This window comes from Dendrobates tinctorius, unplaced genomic scaffold (genome assembly GCF_039654945.1).
Source record: "Dendrobates tinctorius isolate UK_male_01 unplaced genomic scaffold, ASM3965494v1 ptg000032l, whole genome shotgun sequence".
In the NCBI taxonomy this organism is placed as follows: Eukaryota; Metazoa; Chordata; class Amphibia; order Anura; family Dendrobatidae; genus Dendrobates; species Dendrobates tinctorius.
The window spans coordinates 4323339-4348802 of NW_027361700.1; the positions used below are offsets into that span (position 1 = coordinate 4323339).

Sequence of the window (25464 nt, forward strand, 5' to 3'; positions counted from 1 at the left end):
TTTCATATATCTAATAACTGATGGACTCAGTTATATTTCTGGATTCAAATGAGGTTTATTGTACTAACAGAAAATGTGCAATCTGCATTTAAACAAAATTTGACCGGTGCAAAAGTATGGGCACCCTTATCATTTTCTTGATTTGAACACTCCTAACTACTTTTTACTGACTTCCTGAAGCACTAAATTGGTTTTGTAACCTCATTGAGCTTTGAACTTCATAGCCAGGTGTATCAAATCATGAGAAAAGGTATTTAAAGTGGCCACTTGCAAGTAGTTCTCCTATTTGATTCTCCTATGAAGAGTGGCATCATGGGCTCCTCAAAACAACTCTCAAATGATCTGAAAACAAAGATTATTCAACATAGCTTTTCAGGGGAAGGATACAAAAAGTTGTCTCAGAGATTTAACCAGTCAGTTTCCACTGTGAGGAACATAGTAAGGAAATGGAAGAACACAGGTACAGTTCTTGTTAAGCCCAGAAGTGGCAGGCCAAGAAAAATATCAGAAAGGCAGAGAAGAAGAATGGTGAGAACAGTCAAGGACAATCCACAGACCACCTCCAAAGACCTGCAGCATCATCTTGCTGCAGATGGTGTCACTGTGCATCGGTCAACAATACAGCGCACTTTGCACAAGGAGAAGCTGTATGGGAGAGTGATGCGAAAGAAGCCGTTTCTGCAAGCACGCCACAAACAGAGTTGCCTGAGGTATGCAAAAGCACATTTGGACAAGCCAGTTACATTTTGGAAGAAGGTCCTGTGAACTGATGAAACAAAGATTGAGTTGTTTGGTCATACAAAAAGGCGCTGTATTGTTGACTGATGCACAGTGACACCATCTGCAGCAAGATGATGCTGCAGGTCTTTGGAGGTGGTCTGTGGATTGTCCTTGACTGTTCTCACCATTCTTCTTCTCTGCCTTTCTGATATTTTTCTTGGCCTGCCACTTCTGGGCTTAACAAGAACTGTACCTGTGTTCTTCCATTTTCTTACTATGTTCCTCACAGTGGAAACTGACTGGTTAAATCTCTGAGACAACTTTTTGTATCCTTCCCCTGAAAAGCTATGTTGAATAATCTTTGTCTTCAGATCATTTGAGAGTTGTTTTGAGGAGCCCATGATGCCACTCTTCATAGGAGAATCAAATAGGAGAACTACTTGCAAGTGGCCACTTTAAATACCTTTTCTCATGATTTGATACACCTGGCTATGAAGTTCAAAGCTCAATGAGGTTACAAAACCAATTTAGTGCTTCAGGAAGTCAGTAAAAAGTAGTTAGGAGTGTTCAAATCAAGAAAATGATAAGGGTGCCCATACTTTTGCACCGGTCAAATTTTGTTTAAATGCAGATTGCACATTTTCTGTTAGTACAATAAACCTCATTTGAATCCAGAAATATAACTGAGTCCATCAGTTATTAGATATATGAAACTGAAATAGCTGTTGCAAAAAACAAAATTGTTATAAAGAAAAAAGGTTAACATTAATAGGGGTGCCCAAACTTTTACATATGACTGTACATTAGAGGAGATGTAATATTGGATTAATAGTTAGTAAATATTGAGAAACAGACATGTGCTTTTTTGTGTTTTTTCCTTTTCTGTACCATATCAAAACATGTTTCTCTGGCTTGGATCCATATGAAAGCTGTCAAGGGTTATGGGTACAGTTAATGATTATCATCTGCAGTATTGGATCTGTCTGTAAATCCTGGCGTGTATCTTATGGTTAGGAAACAACTACCCTGACAGTGTCAGCTTCAGTGTTTGCATCACTCTGTAATAAATCTGTCAAACTGGGAAGAACCTGAAGCCATGCTTGACTGAATTACGATACTTATGTAACTCCAGTTCCAGGTACAAACAGAGGTGGGAATGCACCACAGTCCATAGTGTTCCAGAACAAAGGCGCAGCAGGTGGAGACTGCATCATTGACATGCAGAAAACATGGAAAACAGCTTTGTGGGCAACATCTGACCTTTTCATACATGTTCTAAAAATGTGCTTTTCGATTCTTGGCTTTGATTCAGATACATGTCAGCTTCTAGATCTCAGGCATTTTGCTGGGCTCACCACCTCTGCTGGGATGGAATTCCAAGAATCCCACCCTATTTGTAGCATACGTCTTTAACTGTCCCCCTGGGTGACCACCTTCTACATGCTAACAATGAGCGTCTTGTCTTAGGGCTTTCCTTTCCTTTGTCTGAAATTTGTCCCCCCCCCCCCCCAACATTGCTGAATTCCGAAATAGATGCAAAGAGCTGTTTAATAGCAATATGCCCCTTCTCATAGGATGCGTTGATTTAACTGTGCATATCCAGACGTTCCCTGAAATTAGTAGATGGTTGGCTCCTGTGGTTCCTCAGAAATGTTGCATTTATATGCTGTGTTAATATAACGTATCAGATTGATGCACTATTAAGAGACACAATTTTCAGCTGCAAATCACAATTCTAGCGTTTCACTTTCTAATGTTTTGATTGATGGAATTTAGATACATTTGTATTCTTCAGCTTTAAAAAGAAAAATCACGGACGCCTTAATAAATAATCTTTATTTTTATATAGCGCTAACATATTCCACAGCGCTTTACAGTTTGCACACATCATCATCGTCCCTGATGGGGCTCACAATCTAAATTCCCTATCAGTATGTCTTTGGAATGTGGGAGGAAACCAGAGTGCCCAGAGGAAACCTACGCAAACACGGGGAGAACATACAAACTCCTTGCAGATGTTGTCCTTGGTAGGATTCAAACCCAGGACCCCAGCGCTGCAGTCACTGAGCCACCATGCCGCCCGTGACGCTTTAAATATGTTTTACAGACAGGGTAAAAATGTGCCCTATTTACACGGACTGTCCTCCAATTTTCGGACGGTTGACAATCCTGATTCTGGCCTTGGGGGTTTAGAAATAATTTAAGCATGGTGAGCTGGAGACAGGTTGATGCTACCTATCAGAGAAGGTGCTTGAAACTGTTGCAATGGTGTGGTGGGAGTGCTTGATGTGAGAATACTGAATGGGGGTATTGTGGGAAACCCTAGGTCTTGCTATATTTCTTCAGTGTGATATTTGTGGAAAGTTTTGGCTCATTGTGCCGGTAACATAGGCTCTGGGTGGCATGACTTTGAAAGGGGTGTGAGCTGGATGTGGCTCACGTCCCTCTCTCAAAGCTGAATGTGGCTTTAAAGGTCCGTAATGTTGGGGACTACTGATCTCAAGGTTCCCGCTCATATCAGATTAAAGCCATCCAAATCCAGCAATTTCAGCATAGTTAGTTGACAATCTGATGTGTATGGTGGCAAACTCGGACTGGCCCACAGGGGAACAGATGAATTCAACCGGTAGGCCCTTGTGCAGGAGTAAGCCACTTACCCCCTACCCACCAATATGAGATGAGTTGGCCCAAAACATGATTCCCTATGTACAGAAAGAAGCAGCATCTCATCATTCATTCAACAAACTACCCAGTTTATTATTATATAGATGCATAGGTGAATTTATGAATGAGGGTAATGTAATATTTGTATGTAGCTGAACAGTGGTCCCCCAGAGTCAGTGTTACTGGTGTGCCCTAGCCGCTCAAGTCTGACACTCTATGGGGACCTCCAATTCTCTACCATGGATAATGGATGGTTACTCATATCCTTGTTTCATCGAAAGCTGTTTTTTTCTGACACCCCCTATACGCATGCTGGCTCTGCTTTGCATGGGGAAAACAAAATGATCCATGATCAAATAAAAGTGTCTAGTTTTTTCTTTCTCCTCTGACATTTGTCATCAGAAACTTTGGTCCAGTACCTATTACATGGATGGCCCTTCCTACCAAAATCAGCTGATTTGTTAGACATTACTCTATTGTGTGTAATGACTCAGTGGTTAGCAGTGTCGCCTTGCCGCACTGGGGTACTTTGGTTCAAATCAGACCAAGGAGAACATCTGCATGAAGTTTATACATTCTTCATGGGTTTCCTTTTGGTAGTCTTGTTTCCCAGTACTCCCCTCTGATGATGAATTTAGATTGTAAACCCCTAATGGGGACAATGGAAATATGAAATCTCAGACAACCTTAGTGTTCAAGTGGTACCTAACATATAAATTACTTTTTCTTCTATTTACTTAAACATGATGGCTGACATAAAAGTAAAGGGCACAGGATCCATCCAGAACCACTAGACAAACATGTCAGACCAGATGGGATTAGTTCGGGTACTCCACATTATTGAGATGTGTCCTTGACTCCTAATCAGACTTGTGTCAGGTTACTTTGAAGCCAAAAGGAAAGAACCGAGTCTGTTTACCGCCATGAACAGACGTTAAATAAGACATATGCGCTGCTAATCCATTTAGTGAATGTGAGGGCAAAGTCTTTTGTTTGGTCAATAGACCAGTGACACATTAAAATGCTCCTTATCTTCTCTGATGCATTAGAGAGAGCAAACATTTACTAATATCACCTAAATTATAACCTCCTAACCTCAAATAATTGTGACGATAACATGCCAGACCAATGCAGCCTGCCCCCGCATTGGATCTGAAAAGAAGAATGTCTGGTTTCCTAGTTAGAAGAAAAATCTGAGAGCAAAATCTGTTTTTCCGTGACTCATGAACGTGACTGAGTAATACTTTAATCGAGTGGTTCTAGAAAGATAATTTCTGTCCACAAGTCTATGGGTTCTCCCCTCTATTATTCAGAGTTTGTGGCAGATTAAACATTACCGTGAATTGAAGGTTGCCCATTAGGTCTTGTGTAATATTATATTTTTCCATACTATTGACAATAGCTGATCGTACTGGAATTGGCAGCATGCTGGGTAGCATCATTTTAAGGCTGGCCATACAGTTGTTTTTTTTTACCTTTGACCAAATCCTTTTTTGTTCGACAGCTATGTCTCCACACCCACTTTAAGGGGAGAGCTGAACAGACCATTGCCAGACTTCTTGCAGCTTGAACTCTTTCCCAACATTTGCCTTCAGAGGTAGAATCAGCAGGGCCCCCTATCTATTAACTGGTTCTAGCTTTCAGAAAATACTTGCCCCTGGACCCAGCTCTGACGTCACATTGACAGCAGTACATCCAATGACCTTGGTGGGTGAGACCAGGGTGTTTCGTCTAGATGGACAGAGCCGCTGAGCTCAGTGGTTGGCTGCAGTCAATATCCATTACCGAGATCGGTATTTTATGAATGGGGACAACCTCTTTAAAACTGGCCATACATATTGCATATTCAGCTGCAAACCATTGTCAAGTCCAAATTTGGTGAAATCTGCTAAAACTCCAATAATTTGGGGGTTAATATACCAGATGCTACTGAAATATGTTAGCAGAACTCACTGATTTTGGGAGATCAGTCAGCCATTAGATGGCTGACTGATCTCCCAAAATCAGTGAGTTCTGCTAACATCTAATGTGTATGAAGTTGTCCTGACTCTCACACTTTGCAGATGTTGGGATAAGGCAATATTTGGCACGTTGGTTACGTGACACAGTGCCAACGCAGGAGAGTACAACATTTTTTCTATATTGTTCTGTGCTGCAGATCTATTAAGAATGGGCTTTTTAGATTTAGGAAACCACTTAAAGTGACTGCAGTCATAGTAAGGCTACTTTTAGATTTGCCGTTTTCTTTGCGGCCTGTTTTTATGGGCCATTTTTGCAGGCCGGAATGCTCTGATTTTTGTGGTCTCCCGCAAAAATGGGCCGCAAAAATCTTCTCGGATCGCCATTTTCCCCTGTTATAACAAATAGCAGGGGAAAAAACGTCGATCTGCAAATACAGTGTACCGCAAAAACAACTTAACGTTGTTTTTGCGGTACTATTGAAATGCATTGCAGCTGTGTCCGTAAGCCGTGAAAAATATAGAGCAAACTCGATATTTTTTCACGGCAGTATAGACGGCTCTCACGGCCATATGGAGCACGGCCCTCCTACTAATTTTTGTGACCCTTTTTTGCGGCCCCATAGAAATGCATTGGGGCCGCAAAAACGGGCCGAAAAAACACAGCAAGTGTAAAAGCAGCCTAAAGTGAAGGAGACATTAGGTGGAACGTGCATTATACAATGTATCTGTTGTGAACGTGTCTTTCTGATCTGAAAAAACAGTTCCTTTTGACAGAATGAGAAATGTGGCCTAGGTGTACTCCTTCTCGTACAAAGGAGAAGTTAATTATGTCGTCTGTGAATTTTCTTGTGGAAACAGAGGAATAGCAGCAGAATAGAATAATTCAGTCTAATATAAAATGATACTAACATAGCCCCAAGAGAAATGTAATTGAATTACAGCTGCAGGATTAGGTCTGCACACCTCTTGGGGATAAGTATAACAAAGTTTGGAATTAATCTGCCCGCCTGCATTCTTGTGTATCTGACCTTGAAGATGAAGGTCTTGGAGTGGGCACCTACAGGGCACAGGTGGAAAACATTAGTAGGTGTTAGAATTCCAAGCAATCCCTGTGAGTATTGGACTGCCATCTGTTCGTCTGCATTCTGCTCCTGTTAACCCATGAGAGGTTAATTTGTTTAGTTAACTGCCCATTTCCAAACAAACAGTTTTCTTTCACTTCTTTATACAATGAAATTGGGAAAAGACATCTGTCATTGTACATGGTGTAAGGTGACTGTCTCTGGGCGTTACACAGTGGAAGTCGTTGTTATTATTTTCAGCCGGACGTAATGCAAACGCGTTTTAAAGTCTTTATTATGACTGCAATATACAGATTTCCTATGGCCATATAAATTGTACTTAGATTACCATGGATGATCCCTATGGTAATCTCAATTAAATTATGAACGCTCCATAGAATCCAGTCGTATCGTCAGTTGAATAAACGATAAGGTCCATAGCGGTGCAGTATTTAAATATATATAAAAGTTAAAAGATGCAATAAGCCAACAGAGATACAGTGAAGTGTCAGCCTCTATGTATATATTAACGCTTTGGCTTCTTCAGCCTCTATGTATCACATAACATGGCTCCAGTAGATAACTGGCCCCAGAATGAGTTATCAGAGAATCCATTAGTGAGCTTTTCCTGACAACAGCAGGATCTGTAACCTCTAGCTCGCTTTTCCTGAACAATTCTAAGCTTCTTAAGACTGTAACTTTAATGTGGGCATAAATCTGCTTAAAAGACCGTTCAGAAGAAAGTGGGAAGGGTTAATGATCCTGACATTAAAATTATTGGAGCTTAAAAACACCACTCCAGCGTGTTTTTTTGGAATGGTGCCACTAATGTAAGTTCCGTGACCCTGGTACTAGTCTCAACAGTTGCCATCTTTAGCTCCTCCCGGCACCGCCATAGTCCTGCGCCACCATCTTGTGACCACAACTTCTAACTGAAATGGAAGGCAGAGGTAACAGTTACAAGGTACTCTCAATGTCAGTCTATGGGAACTTTGTTCTGGCTCTCATAGACTTACATTGAGTTGTGACTTACGGGTTGCCCACCAATCACTGGAGCTATCTGGCAGGTCACAACTTGCAGAAGATGAGTGGAGCTGCACCAATAACAGATGAAGACGATGGCTGGTAAGTATGAGACTAGTGGCAGGAAACTTAAACTAATGGAGGCACTCCAGCATTAAAATGTAAAAAAAAAAAACGCTGGTGTTTTACAATTTAAATGAAAGCAAACTAGAAAAGTTACTTGTGTCCAAAATGTCAACAAAGGCATCCTTATAGTTTAATCCAAAACCTATAAAACCTCCAGTATACAGGGTACAACTTCTTAAACACTATATAGGTTTCATCATCCTTATCTTTTAAAGCTCATGAGTCTCCATTGTAAAATCTATGTAAATAGGGTGCCCCCCAACTATCACGTCATTTACAGTACTGCGCTGTGGCAGAGGGGTCATTGGGCCTTTGCTGCCAGTGTATTCCCTATAAATATGCCCTTGGCTACATGTAAAACAGCCTTTTTCATGAAAGGTCTCCAGTTTGCAGCACCTTGTTAATGTTAATTTTCAGCAATTTTGCAGATTGCCAGTCGGGGGGCTACTTACAATATGCACCACATATTGGGTTGCTTTACCAGATCTGCAAGTGTATGGGCTGATTTCGGCAGCTGTAGCCAGCGGAGAGGGCTTACATTATGCAGTAAGGGGCTAATGTCACCATTTAGCTTATGAGGTTACTCCAGGCCCCGTGTACTACCTGTGCGGCCGGCACCCTCCTCCAACACCTGTATCTATCTAGCAATTCTAGTAAATACTCAGCAATCCCACTGGCTCCACTCTGAGATAAGGTCTGTCGTTCCCGGTGATGGAATCAGTCTGCAGCGTGCCTGGACATCCCAAGGTTATCTGTAAGTAGCCTGATCTGTAGCCAACAGCCAGGTAACCGTGATAATCACTTTGAAGTGGAGGATTACAGGTGAAGCATTGAGTAACTAAAAAACCTTACATCCACGCTAATCCAGTGTTTCCTTTACCATACCTGGAAATCTAGCTCCTTAAAATGCAAAAGTCTACAAGGTGTACTTTTCTATGTATTGTTAAACTGCAACTCGTAATGTATAACAGCAAGTAAGATAAAATATAACTTTTAATACATAACTCTAAAATAATCAAACTCAAAGTGTCACCAAAAGTGATTAAAACGAGATGCCCATACATTGGGTAATCCCCAAAGGATAATTGAATGCACCCAAAAGCATCAGATAGGAGTATAGAATGCCGTTAATGTGATAACCAAACAGCAATCTATATATATTGGATACAGCATAAAAAATAGCAAAATGCCATAGCCAATTGCACTCATATGTTTATATACTGGCTAAACCAAAGAAAGGGGAAAGGTTCATAGCCACAAATAGATGTAGGGCTTGTGCAATTTAGGGCTAGCTGTGGACTGCCCTTGTCAGGGCAGGAGTCTGGGGATCAGATAATGGTCAGCTTATGAGGGTTGTGACAGGGTATTGTACTCCCACTGCTGCCTATCCATATGTATGATGAGTATCCCTGGAGACTCCTGACCGTCTGCAAAATATTGGTGAGATTGTTCCTTTTATTATTACTCTCATCTATTTGTAGCTATGAACCTTTCCCCTTTCTTTGGTTTAGCCAGTATATAAACATATGAGTGCAATTGGCTATGGCATTTTGCTATTTTTTATGCTGTATCCAATATATATAGATTGCTGTTTGGTTATCACATTAACGGCATTCTATACTCCTATCTGATGCTTTTGGGTGCATTCAATTATCCTTTGGGGATTACCCAATGTATGGGCATCTCGTTTTAATCACTTTTGGTGACACTTTAGGTTTGATTATTTTAGAGTTATGTATTAAAAGTTATATTTTATCTTACTTGCTGTTATACATTATACATTGTTGGGTGAGAATTCATTGTCAATCCCTGATTACTATTGGCATTTTTGCTGTATACTTAAACTGCAACTCCCAGCATACCCTGATAGTTTACATCAGTTTGATAAAGAAGGAGCGAAAATAATTCAGAATGTTTTAAAGGGGTTATGGGATCACATATAGCAGTGGGATAGCACCAGGATATGCCATCCACGTCTAATGTTTCGACCCCCACTGATCATCGCTTCTTGATTTTCCCAGAGATCAGGCTTGAAATAATAGCAGTCTGCAGAATAACCTAAGTCCAGAGGTTGTTGAGTCTGTGAGAACCACAAAGTGCTGCTGAAGAATTGAGTTATCCGCTTCACTGGGTATAGTAACATTACAGACAGCATTAATCCAAGTCACTGATAAAGAAGTATTGCCCTTAGGCCAGCCATAAATTTCCGAATGTTGTCAGCAGCCGATTGTGGGCCCCGTTCAGCCTACTGCTATCCCTCCTATCTCCTCATTCAGACGTACACTCGGATTGTCTTTGTGCACGGGTTCTTATTAGAAAAAGGGAGTAAATCGTTGCCAAAGTCTTCTGTTCGGAACAAAACCATAGTACATGTTCAAATCGAACATCTCAATGATTCTGTACTTGATATTTGCCATAAGGACAGGGTTATAGACTAACCCCGGGCATATTAGATGGTCAGCAGGTTCTATTGAAATCCATTGATGTATATAGTTACCTCAAGCTTCTATTATATTATTCTACATACAAACAACTGAGAGAACAGATAGGTCTGGAAATTATCTTGTCCTTACTAGCACTCCTTTCTTACTTGTATGTATGTATGTGTGATAATAGTGTGTGACAACCAGAAACCATATAAACTCCATTAATGTCCATAATAACCTGCAGATGTCTCCTTCCCCACAATTGTTAGGGTATGTGCACACGGTGCAGATTCTGCTGCGGATCCGCAGCGGTTTTGGCCCTGCGGGTCCGCAGCAGATTTAGGTGGTTGTACAGTACCATTGTTTTCAATGGCAAACTGGAAATCGCTGTGCACATGCTGCGGATTTTTCCGAGCGGATTTGCTGCGGTTTACAATCCGCAGCATGTCAATTCTTTTGTGCAGAACCGCTGCGGTTTCACACCTCATCCATTATGAGGTGTGAAACCGCAGGCAAATCCGCAGATAAACCGCAGGACTAATTTATCTGAGGATTTTACTACAAAATCCGCACCACCAAAAAACTCTGTGTGCACTTACCCTAATTCAGTGCAGGATACAGACTACCACTTATTGGTGTGTATGTAATCCTGTATTCTCACAGTTAGATAGTTGGTAGGAGGCAGTGAAGTCTACACAGAGCTCTTGTTGCTACAGTGGTATGTAAAAGTTTGGGCACCCCTGATCAAAATTACTGTTATTGTGAAGAGTGAAGCAAGTTGAAGATTAAATTATCTCTAAAAGGCCTAAAGTTGAAGATGACACATTTCCTTTCTATTTTATGGAAAAAAAAAAAACCTATATAGTCAATTTTTTATTTTAAATATTACAAAAAGGAAAATGGTCCAATGCAAAAGTTTGGGCACCTTTGTAGATTTGTGTGCTCAGATAACTTTGACCAAGGTTTCAGATGTTATTTAGGATTATGGCTTGTTCACCATCATCGTTAGGAAAGGTCATTTGATACAAATTTCCCAGCTTTTTAAATACCCAGCCTCTTCTAACCTTGTGCCAAAAAATAGCAACCATAGGTTCTTCTAAGCAGCTGCCTAGCACTCTGAAAATGAAAATGGGGGAGACCCACAAAGCAGTAGAGGGCTATAAGAAGATAGCAAACTGTTTTCAAGTTGCCCTTTTCTCAGTTCGAAATGTAATTAAGAAATGGCAGTTAATAGGAACAGTGGAGGTCAAGATAAGGTCTGGAAGACCAAGCAAAATTTCATTGAGATCTGTTCGTAGAATTGCTAGAGAGGCAAATCAGAACCCCAGCTTGACTTCAAAACACCTTCAGAAAGATTTAGCAGACTCTGGTATTGTTGTACATTGTTCTGCTATTCAGAGACACCTGCACAAATATTGCCTTCATTGAAAAGTCATCAGAAGAAAACATTTCCTTCATCCTCACCATAAAATTCAGCATCAGAAGTTTGCAAATGAACATCTAAACTAGCTTTATGCATTTAGTATACAAGTCCTGTGGACCAGTGAGGTTAAAATAGAACTCTGTGGCCATAATGGCCAAAGGTATGTGTGGAGAAAAAAGGGCACAAAATTTCAGGAAAAGAACATCTCACCAACCATTAAGCATGGAGGTGGATCAGTCAAGTTTTGGGGTTGTTGAAGCCAATGGCATGGGTAACATTTCACATGAAGTTGGAAGAATGTATTCAATTAAATTTCAACAAATTCTTGATGCAAACATAACACAATCTGTAAAAAAGCTGAAGTTGAAAAGAAGATGACATCGATACTAAGTACTAAGAGACACCCATGAGTACTAAGAGACACCCACGAGTACTAAGAGAACTAAGTAATGTAATAGACAAACCATTATTTCTTATATTTAGAGACTCTATAGCGACTGGGTCTGTTCCACAGGACTAGCGCATAGCAAATGTGGTACCAATATTCAAAAAGGGCTCTAAAAGTGAACCTGGAAATTATAGGCCAGTAAGTCTAACCTTTATTGTTGGTAAAATATTTGAAGGGTTTCTGAGGGATGTTATTCTGGATTATCTCAATGAGAATAACTGTTTAACGCCATATCAGCATGGGTTTATGAGGAATCTCTCCTGTAACGCCATATCAGCATGGGTTTATGAGGAATCTCTCCTGTCAAACCAATCTAATCAGTTTTTATGAAGAGGTTATGTGGCACCCCTGAGGCTTCAGTTGCCACAGAGGTACTGCACCTTCTCCTAAGGTGTAGTGCCCCACCATCCAGGTAAGGTGGGAACTCCTGACCACACTCCACACCTGCATTCCACACACATGATAGTTCAGTAGGGTCCACCTAACAGCTTCAGGCTGGGGGTTAGCAGAGCAACCCTCGTGGAACCCTGCTTCGTAACACGAGATGTGCTGGGAGGCGGATGGAGTGAGATGATACAAAAGAGTGGGAAGAGTGAGAGTTAGTAGTTGGTTAGTGAAGAGAGAGAAGAGAGATGATGGGTGTCTGACGGATGTGCTGCAGCAGGTCCCAGTGATCTGGGCTGCTGGCACGAGAAAGACCAGAGAAAGAGACTGATAAGATTGATAACCTAACCTTCCATAAGAGAGAGAGAACAGATCGGAACGAAGGAGAATAGAAGGACGGTGGGAAGCTGGTTGAAGAAAGATAGAGAATCCTTCCAGTCCAGAGCGCAAAGGCCGGGGCCCGGTCCCCGAGGTTGATTGGATCTTTATGTCCGGCAACAGACACCGGAGGAGTAGTGAGCCACTAATGCCTTGCTCCCCTCATAGACTTGGGACACAACAGCAATTGAATAGAGAGCCAGGACGCAGAGAGGAGTCCCCGAAGCAGGCTACAGCTGTCTGTCATACAAGTAAAGACTAGGAACACCTAGAGAGAGGCATTCCAGGGTAACTAAGTACTGGAGTGCTTCACACCTAAAGGTGCATTGGAGGAGTCGTTCAGTAAAGGTACATATTGGCGGAGTGTGGAAGGGAGAATCCTATCTGGCCTGGAGGTTGGCTGGAGCCCTGACCTGGAGAACACAGTGCGGAGGCAGGTGTGTGTGTGAACTGCAAACAGTGAGTAAAGCCTTGGAACCGCACACCCTGGTGTCCTCCAGTTATTCCGCACCGTTACACCTGAGTACCTGCACCTACATCATCTACGCCTCCCCGCCATTACTTCATCTACACTGCCCTAGGACTACAGCTCCGCCTGTGGGGAGCTTTACCATCTAAGCTGCGCATACCATCAGTCCCAGAGGATCTGCCCGCAGTGTCGGCCTAACATCACACTTGCCGAGCACCACAGGTGGCGTCACGAACTTTCCATATAAACTATATTACAAACATCACCGCCATTGATATTGGGCGCCCAGGGCCACGGACCGGGTCACCGCTGCTGTGACACCTTCACCCTGACACCGGCCCGGTTCCGAGTACCCCACAGCCCTGGGAGGGCGACCCAGTAAGCTATAGACTGGACCAAGGTGAGTCGTTGGATGTGGTATATCTTGATTTTTCCAAAGCGTTTGATACCGTGCCACACAAGAGGTTGGTACACAAAATGAGAATGCTGGGTCTGGGGGAAAATGTGTGTAAATGGGTAAGTAACTGGCTTAGTGATAGAAAGCAGAGAGTAGTTATGGTATATTCTCTAACTGGGTCGCTGTGACCAGGGGGGTACCGCAGGGGTCGGTGTTGGGACCTATTCTCTTCAACATATTTATTAATGATCTGGTAGAAGGTTTGCACAGTAAAATATCGATATTTGCAGATGATACAAACTATGTAAAGCAGTCAATACAAGAGAAGATAGTATTCTGCTACAGATGGATCTGGATAAGTTGGGAACTTGAGCCGAAAGGTGGCAGATGCAGGTTAACAATGATAAATGTAAGGTTATACACATGGGAAGAAGGAATCAAAATCACCATTACACACTGAACGGTAAACCACTGGGTAAATCTGACATGGAGAAGGACTTGGGGATCCTAGTTAATGATAAACTTACCTGGAGCAGCCAGTGCCAGGCAGCGGCTGCCAAGGCAAACAGGATCATGGGGTGCATTAAAAGAGGTCTGGATACACATGATGAGAGCATAATACTGCGTCTATACAAATCTCTGGTTAGACCGCATATGGAGTACAGTGTACAGTTTTGGGCACCGGTGCTCAGGAAGGATATAATGGAACTAGAGCGGGTACAAAGGAGGGCAACAAAATTAATAAAGGGGATGGGGCAACTACAATACCCAGAGAGATTTTCAAAATTAGGATTATTTAGTCTAGAAAAAAGACGACTGAGGGGCAATCTAATAACCATGTATAAGTATATAAGGGGACAATACAAATATCTCTCCGAGGATCTGTTTATACCAAGGAAGGTGATGGTCACAAGGGGGCATTCTCTGCATCTGGAGGAGAAAAGGTTTTTCCACCAACATAGAAGAGGATTCTTTACTGTTAGGGCAGTGAGAATCTGGAATTCCCTGCCTGAGGAGGTGGTGATGGCGAACTCAGTCGAAGGGTTCAAGAGAGGCCTGGATATCTTCCAGGAGCGTAACAATATTGTATCTTACAGTTATTGTTAGGTTCTTTAGAAGGACGTAGATCTGGGGATTTATTCTGACAGAATTTTATAGGCTGAACTGGATGGACTAATGTCTTTTTTCGGCCTTACTAACTATGTTACTATGATAATGATTTTTAAACACATGCCAAAATCCACAATAGACTACCTCAAAAGGCACAAGCTGAAGGTCTTACAATGGCCCTCACAGTCCCCTGATCTAAACATCATTGAAAATCTGTGGCTAGACCGCAAAATAACAGTGCATGCAAGATGATCCAGAAATTTCTTAGAACTGGAAGAATTTTCCAAGGAAGAATGGATGAAAATCCCTCAAACAAGAATTGAAAGTCTCTTGGCTGACTGCAAAAAGCATTTACAAGCTGTGATACTTGCAAAAGGCGTGCTACTAGGTACTAACCATGCAGGGTACCCAAACTTTCACATCAGCCCATTTTCATTTTTCTAATTTTTAAAATGTTATTTTAGATGAAAAAAAAATATTTTTTTGCTTCAAACACAAAGGAACTGTGTCATCTTTAACTTTAGCCCTTTTAGAGATTATTTCAACTTGTTTAACTGTTCGCAGTAACAGTAATTTTGACCAGGGGTGCACAAACTTTTATATGCCAGTGTATATCATGAATATTTTTAAAGCTCTATAATACCTTTAGTCTTAAGTTTCCTGTTTACCAAGAAATGCAAAGTAATTAGCAGATGTATGTAGCATGCGTGGGATGTTCACGCTTCACTGAAGACAATCTGGCTTCCTCTCTGATCATGAGAAAGTTGTATAATGGTTTTCAGCATTCATGTATTATACTCATACAGTCATATGTAAAAGTTTGGGCACCCCTATTAATGTTAACCTTTTTTTCTTTATAACAATTTTGGTTTTTGCAACAGCTATTTCAGTTTCATATATCTAATAACTGATGGACTCAGTTATATTTCTGGATTCAAATGAGGTTTATTGTACTAACAGAAAATGTGCAATCTGCATTTAAACAAAATTTGACCGGTGCAAAAGTATTGGCACCCTTATCATTTTCTTGATTTGAACACTCCTAACTACTTTTTACTGACTTCCTGAAGCACTAAATTGGTTTTGTAACCTCATTGAGCTTTGAACTTCATAGCCAGGTGTATCAAATCATGAGAAAAGGTATTTCAAGTGGCCACTTGCAAGTAGTTCTCCTATTTGATTCTCCTATGAAGAGTGGCATCATGGGCTCCTCAAAACAACTCTCAAATGATCTGAAAACAACATAGCTTTTCAGGGGAAGGATACAAAAAGTTGTCTCAGAGATTTAACCTGTCAGTTTCCACTGTGAGGAACATAGTAAGGAAATGGAAGAATACAGGTACAGTTCTTGTTAAGCCCAGAAGTGGCAGGCCAAGAAAAATATCAGAAAGACAGAGAAGAAGAATGGTGGGAACAGTCAAGGACAATCCACAGACCACCTCCAAAGACCTGCAGCATCATCTTGCTGCAGATGGTGTCACTGTGCATCGGTCAACAATACAGCGCACTTTGCACAAGGAGAAGCTGTATGGGAGAGTGATGCGAAAGAAGCCGTTTCTGCAAGCACGCCACAAACAGAGTTGCCTGAGGTATGCAAAAGCACATTTGGACAAGCCAGTTACATTTTGGAAGAAGGTCCTGTGGACTGATGAAACAAAGATTGAGTTGTTTGGTCATACAAAAAGGCGTTATGCATGCGCTGTATTGTTGACCGATGCACAGTGACACCATCTGCAGCAAGATGATGCTGCAGGTCTTTGGAGATGGTCTGTGGATTGTCCTTGACTGTTCTCACCATTCTTCTTCTCTGCCTTTCTGATATTTTTCTTGGCCTGCCACTTCTGGGCTTAACAAGAACTGTACCTGTGTTCTTCCATTTCCTTACTATGTTCCTCACAGTGGAAACTGACAGGTTAAATCTCTGAGACAACTTTTTGTATCCTTCCCCTGAAAAGCTATGTTGAATAATCTTTGTTTTCAGATCATTTGAGAGTTGTTTTGAGGAGCCCATGATGCCACTCTTCATAGGAGAATCAAATAGGAGAACTACTTGCAAGTGGCCACCTTAAATACCTTTTCTCATGATTTGATACACCTGGCTATGAAGTTCAAAGCTCAATGAGGTTACAAAACCAATTTAGTGCTTCAGGAAGTCAGTAAAAAATAGTTGGGAGTGTTCAAATCAAGAAAATGATAAGGGTGCCCATACTTTTGCACTGGTCAAATTTTGTTTAAATGCAGATTGCACATTTTCTGTTAGTACAATAAACCTCATTTGAATCCAGAAATATAACTGAGTCCATCAGTTATTAGATATATGAAACTGAAATAGCTGTTGCAAAAACCAAAATTGTTATAAAGAAAAAAGGTTAACTTTAATAGGGGTGCCCAAACTTTTACATATGACTGTATAATTAGCATAAGATAGCAAGAGTGAAGCATGCTGGGAAAGAATGGTTGTAATTATTACGGCTCATGACATTTCCTTACTGACACTCCTATTACACGGGCCTACAAACAGCATTTTGTTTACAGGTGCCAAGGATTTTTGAATGGACTTAGAGTATTTTGAGGGTGCTGAATTCAAAAATACCATTACTTTTGCTAAATTGGTTGTAGTTTGTCAGATAATTCATCCATGATAATAATGCATTCCCCCAATGCAACATGTGTGTGATTACAAATGCAATAGCTTTTGGTCTATTGGTCTGTCTTTAGACTTTAACAGAGTCTCAGATAATGAAATATCCCATTTAATTTTGTTTTCCCATTTGTATGTTTTCAATGTTATAAAATCAACTTTTTGAAGCCAGAATTCTACTGTAATTAGCTATTAAACATCCCAGAAATTAATTTTCTTAATCAGCACCATAAACTTTATATAAACAGTTCAGATATCTTTGGCACCAAAATCATTGTGTACCAGTATAATTGAATAAAAATGGTGGATCCAGCGCTCGAAAAAGCAAATGTTTTTTTTTTATTTTAAAATTTCCCAAAAATTTTTATTGAACACATTTTAAAAAATTTAAGTGTGCAGACAGCCAGAACTAAAGGCGCCGTCTCACATAGCGAGATCGCTAATGCGTCACTGATTTTGTGACGCAACAGCGATCTCGCTACGTGTGACACACAGTGGCGACCGCCCCCCCCCACTGGATATCGCTGATCATGCTCGTTGAAGAGATCTGCCTGTTTGGCAGCGTACTAGCGACCATGTAGCGATGCACCAGCGATCCCTACCAGGTCGTATCATTGTCGGGATCGCTGGTGCGTCGCTATGTGAAACGGGATCCTTACATTAGTTAGCCGCATGTAGCATAGACGATCCTACGCGTTTCGGCATAGAGCCTTACTCATGGATACCAAAAGTGTATAATTGAGTCCACGGTTCTGGACAACACTGATATGCTCATCGGCATACACAGAGGAGAGAGGGGTGCAGGGTTTTCTCATGCAGGACTTGAGAACCTTCTGTTTGCTTCACTGCCCCACTCATGTATTCAGACCTTTGCGTCTGTAGCACCATTTATATACTTACAATACAGTTCATCTTTTGAGGGGGGTCCTTAATAGTTTCCTACTTCAAAATGGGAAAAGGATACAGCATACAAACAGTGATTTATCATTTATTACTGCAGCAAGCATCCAAGTAAATTATGCATCACTGTAATCAGGATCTCTCCCTCTATATCATGCTGCTTTCAGATGGGGTAGAAATCACCTGGCATAACTGAGGCTAATGTGATTGGTAAAGGGCCTATGAATAAAGAGAGCCCAATCTCTGAGATACCATCATTTCTCAAGAAGAGCTGTATATAAAGGGTGCTACAGGCACAAAGGTCTAATTACACGAATGGGCAGTGAAGCAAACAGAAAGTTCAACAAAGACTTTACCAAAACTGCAGCAAGCAGCCCAGTAAGTGACAAGGTCTCTCTTTGCCACTACATTATGCTGCTCGTAGATTAGGTGGTAAATACCTGATGACAGATTCCCTTTAAAACAATGTATCTCCACAACCAGTGGCTTTGGGCAACCTCTGGCACTACCTCACTAGTGACAAGAGGTGGCTGTAAAGACTCTGGCATTTCTAGCCCCATTACCCAGATGGGTCTTCCATTACTACTGAGAATTTCATAGAGAAATCTAGAATTTTGTCCAGATGCAAATTTCTTTGTTGCAAAGAGCTACGATAATATGAAATGCAAACCGTTTCTGTTCTTCTGTCTTAGGGGGAAGTTTGCAGTGGTCAAGAAATGTGTGGAATTATTGACCGGCAAGAAATACGCCGCAAAGTTTCTGAGGAAACGACGAAAGGGTGAAGACTGCCGCAGTGACATCATCAATGAGATCGCCATTCTAGAGCTGGCTCGATTCTCACCCTATGTGGTGGACCTACATGAAGTCTTTGAGACCAACAGTGAAATAATCCTCGTCATGGAATAGTAAGTAGTGACGTCACCTGGAACAATGTCTGTAGCTGTCACGGGGGATTACTAGTGACGTCACCTGGGACAATGTCTGTACCTGTCACAGGGGATTCAGGGTCACACACATTTCTAGAAGTCCACCTTGCAGTGTTAAGAAATACGCTCCACACTATGTTAAGAACTGGTGTAGGTGAAGTGTCTCAAAACTGTAATGATGGTAATCCAAAACCTCAGAGGAAATTCATGCCACATTGATCTAACACCATGTAGCATTTTTCTGAGAAGCACATGTTCGTGTCTGTGTCGGCTAAACCAAGGTAACCACTTCCTGCCCAATTCACAGACGGTAATGGCTATAAAGCCCTTTAAGGCTGAAGTATAAAACCTTATATGGCGCTTATGGAAGTATCTACGAAAAAGTTGTGGTCACACCTATTAAAAGCAAGGTTTATTGCTGCAGAAAATATCATCTCTACTGACACCATTTCTTTTTCTTCAATTGTGTAAAGCCAAAAAGATTTACATAAATTGTCTAAAATGATCGGATAAATAAGCCAGAAAGAACAAGAGATAAATCATATGTATAGCACTGCCAAAGCTCCTGGCCTTTTCTGCCTTATGTCAGATGCCTTATGACAGATAGCTAAGGACATGTTCCCTGGCCGATCCAGTCTGTCATAAGGCATTTTCAGCCTTCAGTAAAAAAGGTAGGCCTTTATATTTGTCTAAAACTGAACAAAATCAACCATTTCTACTAAAATTATTTATTTTACTGATGACGGACTGTCACCATCAGGACAGAAATTGACAATCTTTAAAGGGAACTTGTCAAGTGAATCCGCTGGCGCCCCCTCTGTGACTGAAACCAAAACGCTGCCGGGGAGAGTAAAGTTAATTTCCTCCAGGCAGCATGGGTCTAAGTGTGGGCGCCAGGCAGGGTCAGAATGCTATTAACCTGCAGATTAACCCCATATCTGGACGTACGGTTCAGGCGCTGGTGATGTAGGATCGCAGAGTGGAGAGCTCTGGCACCCTACTACATTAAAGCCACACATTATAACTGATAAATAGCCCAGATTAGCCTACCAACGAGTAAAAACCTCGACAAACCTGCCCTACCCCTGTATGGGTTGGTATCTGCTACGCAGCGCACAGAAGGAAACGACGAGACGCCGAATGGCTGGTCGAGAACGGATACATGGAGAATGACAATATGGCGCTGAGACCAGAACGTGCTTCAGCAACACAAGCAGTTTTACCTCCGCCTAACAGTGAGTACATTGAGGTTGCTTCATCAACAGTGTTATCCACTGATTTGCTGGACTATAAAAAGTTGGCTGCTGAAGTAACAGGCAGATTTGCCCCTGATATTCAGAAGATTCTGGAGCAGACTATGCAAACCTCCCTTAACCGCTTACAGGGAGAACTAAGGGGCTACACAGGCAGAATTGAGGAGCTGGACCAATGGGTCCTGCATTTGGAGGATCAAAATGAGCAAATAACTCACCTTAATGAAATCTCTGCATAATCTAGCCGCCTCTGCGAAAAGATGGAGGATCTAGAGAACAGATCTAGACGCAGTAATTGGAAATTAGTAGGGCTAATGGAATCAGTCAATGCCTCAGAACTACAAGAACTCTACAGGAGAGATTTGCTGCTTTCACTGGATTTCAGCCATAGCTGCAGAGTTGAAAGAGCACAAAGTGTGGGACCTGACCTACGCTCTTACCAATCTGATCCTGACAGCCGAGGGTCAAGAACACGTCAGGTTATAATGAAAATCTTAGATCATAACGACAAAGCAGACATTATGAGAGCTTACAAGAAAAGATCTCACCCTTTGGCAATTAAAAGAATGAAGCCTCTGCTATTTGAAGATCACTCAGCTGATGTCGCCAAGTGCAGGAGAGCCTTAAGCAAAATCTGCTCAACTTTGTTCCAGTCAAAGAAGAGGTTCACGCTCCAATACCCTGCTGTACTAAGAATTTTCCAGAAAAGCCTTCAAGTCGCCTCAGGAGGCTGAAAGGGATATGGACACTCTCCTCTCTGAATCATCGAGACATGGAGGTAGAAAGGGAAATAGAAGTGGATGGGAAGACGCCAGACCATGCTCAACACCTGAGGCCCAAAGACAGCATGGAAACCGGAGCAGATGGCCTACCTGAAGAACAACCACCTTGGACTTTCTTTTATACCTGTTTGGAATGGGTTTATTGTTGAAAACGTTGTGTCCCATACTGGTTTACATAGCAGGAATTGTATTGCTTGCTGACATTTTTTTAATTCTCCATGTAGAAAGCTACACTATTGTTTCTGCCAGTAAGGAGGGTTAATATTTCTCTCTTTATCGATCTCAATGTTGATATAGAGTTGCCAGCGAAAAAGAAATGGTTAAGGTTATGATGTTACAAGCACCCTGTTGGTAAATGGGTTCATCCAGGTGCAAGAAGAGTCTCTTCTTTTTCCTTTTCTAGTTCTTAATTTAGCTCAATGTTTTCAGGTCCACCTCGCCAGAAAAAAGAAAAAGAGCAGTCCGTAGCACATGGTGCAGTTAGTATTAGCAAGGCACTTTACTGTAGCGCGTAAATTGGTAAGTGGTTAAATGTTAAAACTATTAACAATGAATATTATTTCTTGGAACCTGACAAAAGAACAAAAATCCTGAGGCACCTCAAAAGTTTTTTCCCTGATATCATTCTACTCAAAGAGACACATTTAAAAGAGGAGGATTTTTTTAGTCTTAACCGTTTTTGGGTAGGGAAGGTTCTGTGGTCAGCCGCCCGGAAAGACGTGCGGGGGGGGGGGGGGCAGGTAATGATTCTATTTCACAAACATTTCACATACACTTTGCTGACCCTGGAACATGATGACCAGGGACGTTGGATGCACATCACCTTTGAAAGTGTTGAGGAAACATATAGTATTTATAATATATGGATCTAACGGTTCCAATAACGGTTTATTCAAAGAATTTTAATAAAGGGTTATGTTAGATGTCTCCTCATTGATGATAATTGGGGGAGATCTAAATACTGTTAACAAAATTGGAAAGGACAGGAGGGGGTCGTACCCCAAAGTCAATATGAGGGGAGACAGTTCTATCTGCCCTTTTACAGTGCCTTGAGAAAGTATTCGGGCCCCCTGGAACTTTTCAACCTTTTCCCACATATCATGCTTCAAACATAAAGATACCAAATGTAAATTTTTGGTGTAGAATCAGCAACAAGTGGGACACAATTGTGAAGTTGAATGAAATTTATTGGTTATTTTAAATTTTTGTGGAAATTCAAAAACTGAAAAGTGGGGCGTGCAATATTATTCGGCCCCTTTGACTTAATACTTTGTTGCGCCACCTTTTGCTGCGATTACAGCTGCACGTCGCTTGGGGTATGTCTCTATCAGTTTTGTACATCGAGAGACTGAAATTCTTGCCCATTCTCCCTTGGCAAACAGCTCGAGCTCAATGAGGTTTGATGGAGATCGTTTGTGAACAGCAGTTTTCAGCTCTTTCCACAGATTCTCGATTGGATTCAGGTCTGGACTTTGACTTGGCCATTCTAACATCTGGATGTGTTTATTTGTGAACCATTCCATTGTAGATTTTGCTTTATGTTTGGGATCATTGTCTTGTTGGAAGACAAATCTCCGTCCCAGTCTCAGGTTTTTTGCAGACTCCAACAGGCTTTCTTCAAGAATGGTCCTGTATTTGGCTCCATCCATCTTCCCATCAATTTTAACCATCTTCCATGTCCCTGCTGAAGAAAAGCAGGCCCAAACCATGATGCTGCCACCACCATGTTTGACAGTGGGGATGGTGTGTTCAGGATGATGAGCTGTGTTGCCTTTACGTCAAACATATCGTTTGGCATTGTTGCCAAAAAGTTCGATTTTGGTTTCATCTGACCAGAGCACCTTCTTACACATATTTGGTGTGTCTCTCAGGTGGCTTGTTGCAAACTTTAAAGGACACTTTTTATGGATATCTTTGAGAAATGGCTTTCTTCTTGCCACTCTTCCATAAAGGCCAGATTTGTGCAGTGTATGACTAATTGTTGTCCTATGGACAGACTGTCCCACCTCAGCTGTAGATCTCTGCAGTTCATCCAGAGTGATCATGGGCCTCTTGGCTGCATCTCTGATCAGTCTTCTCCTTGTTTGAGTTGAAAGTTTAGAGGGACGGCTGGGTCTTGGTAGATTTGCAGTGGCATGATACTCCTTCCATTTCAGTATGATCATTTGCATAGTGCTCCTTTGGATGTTTAAAGTTTTGGAAATCATTTTGTATCCAAATCCGGCTTTAAACTTCTCCACAACAGTATCACGGACCTGCCTGTTGTGTTCCTTGGTCTTCATGATGCTCTCTGTGCATCAAACAGAACCCTGAGACTATCACAGAGCAGGTGCATTTATACGGAGACTTGATTACACACAGGTGGATTATATTTATCATCATTAGTCATTTAGGACAACATTGGATCATTCAGAGATCCACAATGAACTTCTGGAGTGAGTTTGCTGCACTGAAAGTAAAGGGGCCGAATAATATTGCACGCCCCAGTTTTCAGTTTTTGAATTTCCAGAAAACTTTAAAATAACCAATAAATTTCGTTCAACTTCACAATTATGTCCCACTTGTTGTTGATTCTTCACCAAAAATTTACATTTCGTATCTTTATGCTTGAAGCATGATGTGTGGGAAAAGGTTGAATACTTTCGCAAGGCACTGTATGTAATACAGGCCTAAACGATGTGGGGTGATGGTTACACCTGATGCAAGAGAATTCACCCATTTCTCACATGTTCATAGTTCAAGGATCGACTATATCTTAGGAACTGACAATATACTAAACAGGCTGAAATGTATAGAGATCCAGGGCAATATCACTTCTGACCCCCTAAAAAATAAATTCTATATTACAAAGCTACTACAAAACATTGTATCACAATTCCTCTGTAGATATAGCTGAGGGACGTTTTCTTAATAGCATGTCCCTGCCTAAGTGATCACAAGAACAACAAGATTTTATTAATGCTAACATAGCAGAAGAGGACATAAGAGCTATTATTAAATACCTACAACAAAACGGAAAGGCTCCGGGCCCGGATGAATATAGTGGGGAATTTAATAAGGCTGTAACAAATCAGATTCTGCCAACCTTAACCAAATGTTACAATAACATCCTTCACATAGGGGTCATTCCAACAGATCCAAAGAAACATACATAAAAGTGATACCCAAACAGGGGAAGGACCCCGTGGATGTGGGCTGCAGGCCTATTTCTCTAATTGATGTGGATTAAAAAATTATTTTTAAAATAATGGCAGATCGGTTGGCATGTTTTCTCCCACACCTGGTAGGCCCAGCACAAGTAGGATTCGTAAAGTGATGGGCCACAGTGATGAGCATACGTAAAGTCCTGACGGTGCTAGATGTCGTACAACATCGCACACAGCCAGGCGATAATCCGAGCCTGCTAGCCATGAATGCAGAAATAGCTTTTGACAACGTTAGGTGGGACTGGTTGGGCGCAGTGTTGGATGCAATGAATATTAAGGTAAATTTTGGGGCGGAATATATAATAATCCTACAGCAAGAGTTTATATGCCAGGCTTTTTGTGTGAATCTCTTTTTCTGCACACAGGGACTTGACAAGGTTGGTACCACGACGACAAAATTAGCACTCTTTGCGGACAATATTATATTGTTTCTGTCTAGACAATTGAAACAATTGCCACAATTGTTCCAAGTTCTCAAAAGTTTTGGGAAATACTCTGAATATAATATTAAAAGATGTAAAAGTGAAATCCTGGAATAGGGAAAAAACTTCCTTCGGATAGCAGGGAAAAAACTAGATCTGAATCTACATGCTTCTAAATCCTTCATTACATACATGGGAATCCAGATATGGAGATACCCAGAGCAATTATACTCCATGAACTATACCCCTCTACTAAACAAAATCACGATAGAGCTTTAAAACTGGCATTGCGCACCATTGTCCTTTGTGGGCAGATGTCAGTCAAAATGATTAGCTTTGCCAGAATCTTGTACCCCCTCCAAATACTGCCCTTGCTACTATAACATGTAGAAATAGATAAAATATCCAAAGCCTTCTCTTATTTTATTTTGTGTGGGGAAAAGAGCAAGAATTGCACTACAAAAACTGATGCTACTCAAAAGAGAAGAGGAGGTAAACTTTCCAAACCCTATATCTGCTGGTTAACAGCATTTTTTCACACGACAGGTTCGCGTTCAAATTTTTGTCCGATAAATCAGTTGTCCACGAAAGATTTTTCCTGAAAGAACGTTCTCAGAATGATTTCCATCCAATGTCATTAAAAGTGTATAACGTCTACATGTAAATATGTGCACGGCTACATCTGTGTAAGGATCAGTCACCCAATGATCAACCTTCTTCAGTCTAAGGCCTGTTTCACGTTTC

At 41.3% G+C, this 25464-nt stretch overlaps 1 protein-coding gene across 1 annotated transcript in view; it reads left to right on the plus strand.

The window, feature by feature from the left end:
* LOC141086368 (serine/threonine-protein kinase 17A-like) overlaps window positions 1-25464 on the plus strand; it is a 60206-nt gene that overhangs the window by 19829 nt on the left and 14913 nt on the right. The window contains exon 2 of the mRNA XM_073572328.1: window positions 18824-19036. Within this exon, the coding sequence (XP_073428429.1) occupies window positions 18824-19036 (213 nt within the window). The remainder of the gene's footprint in view (window positions 1-18823; window positions 19037-25464) is intronic.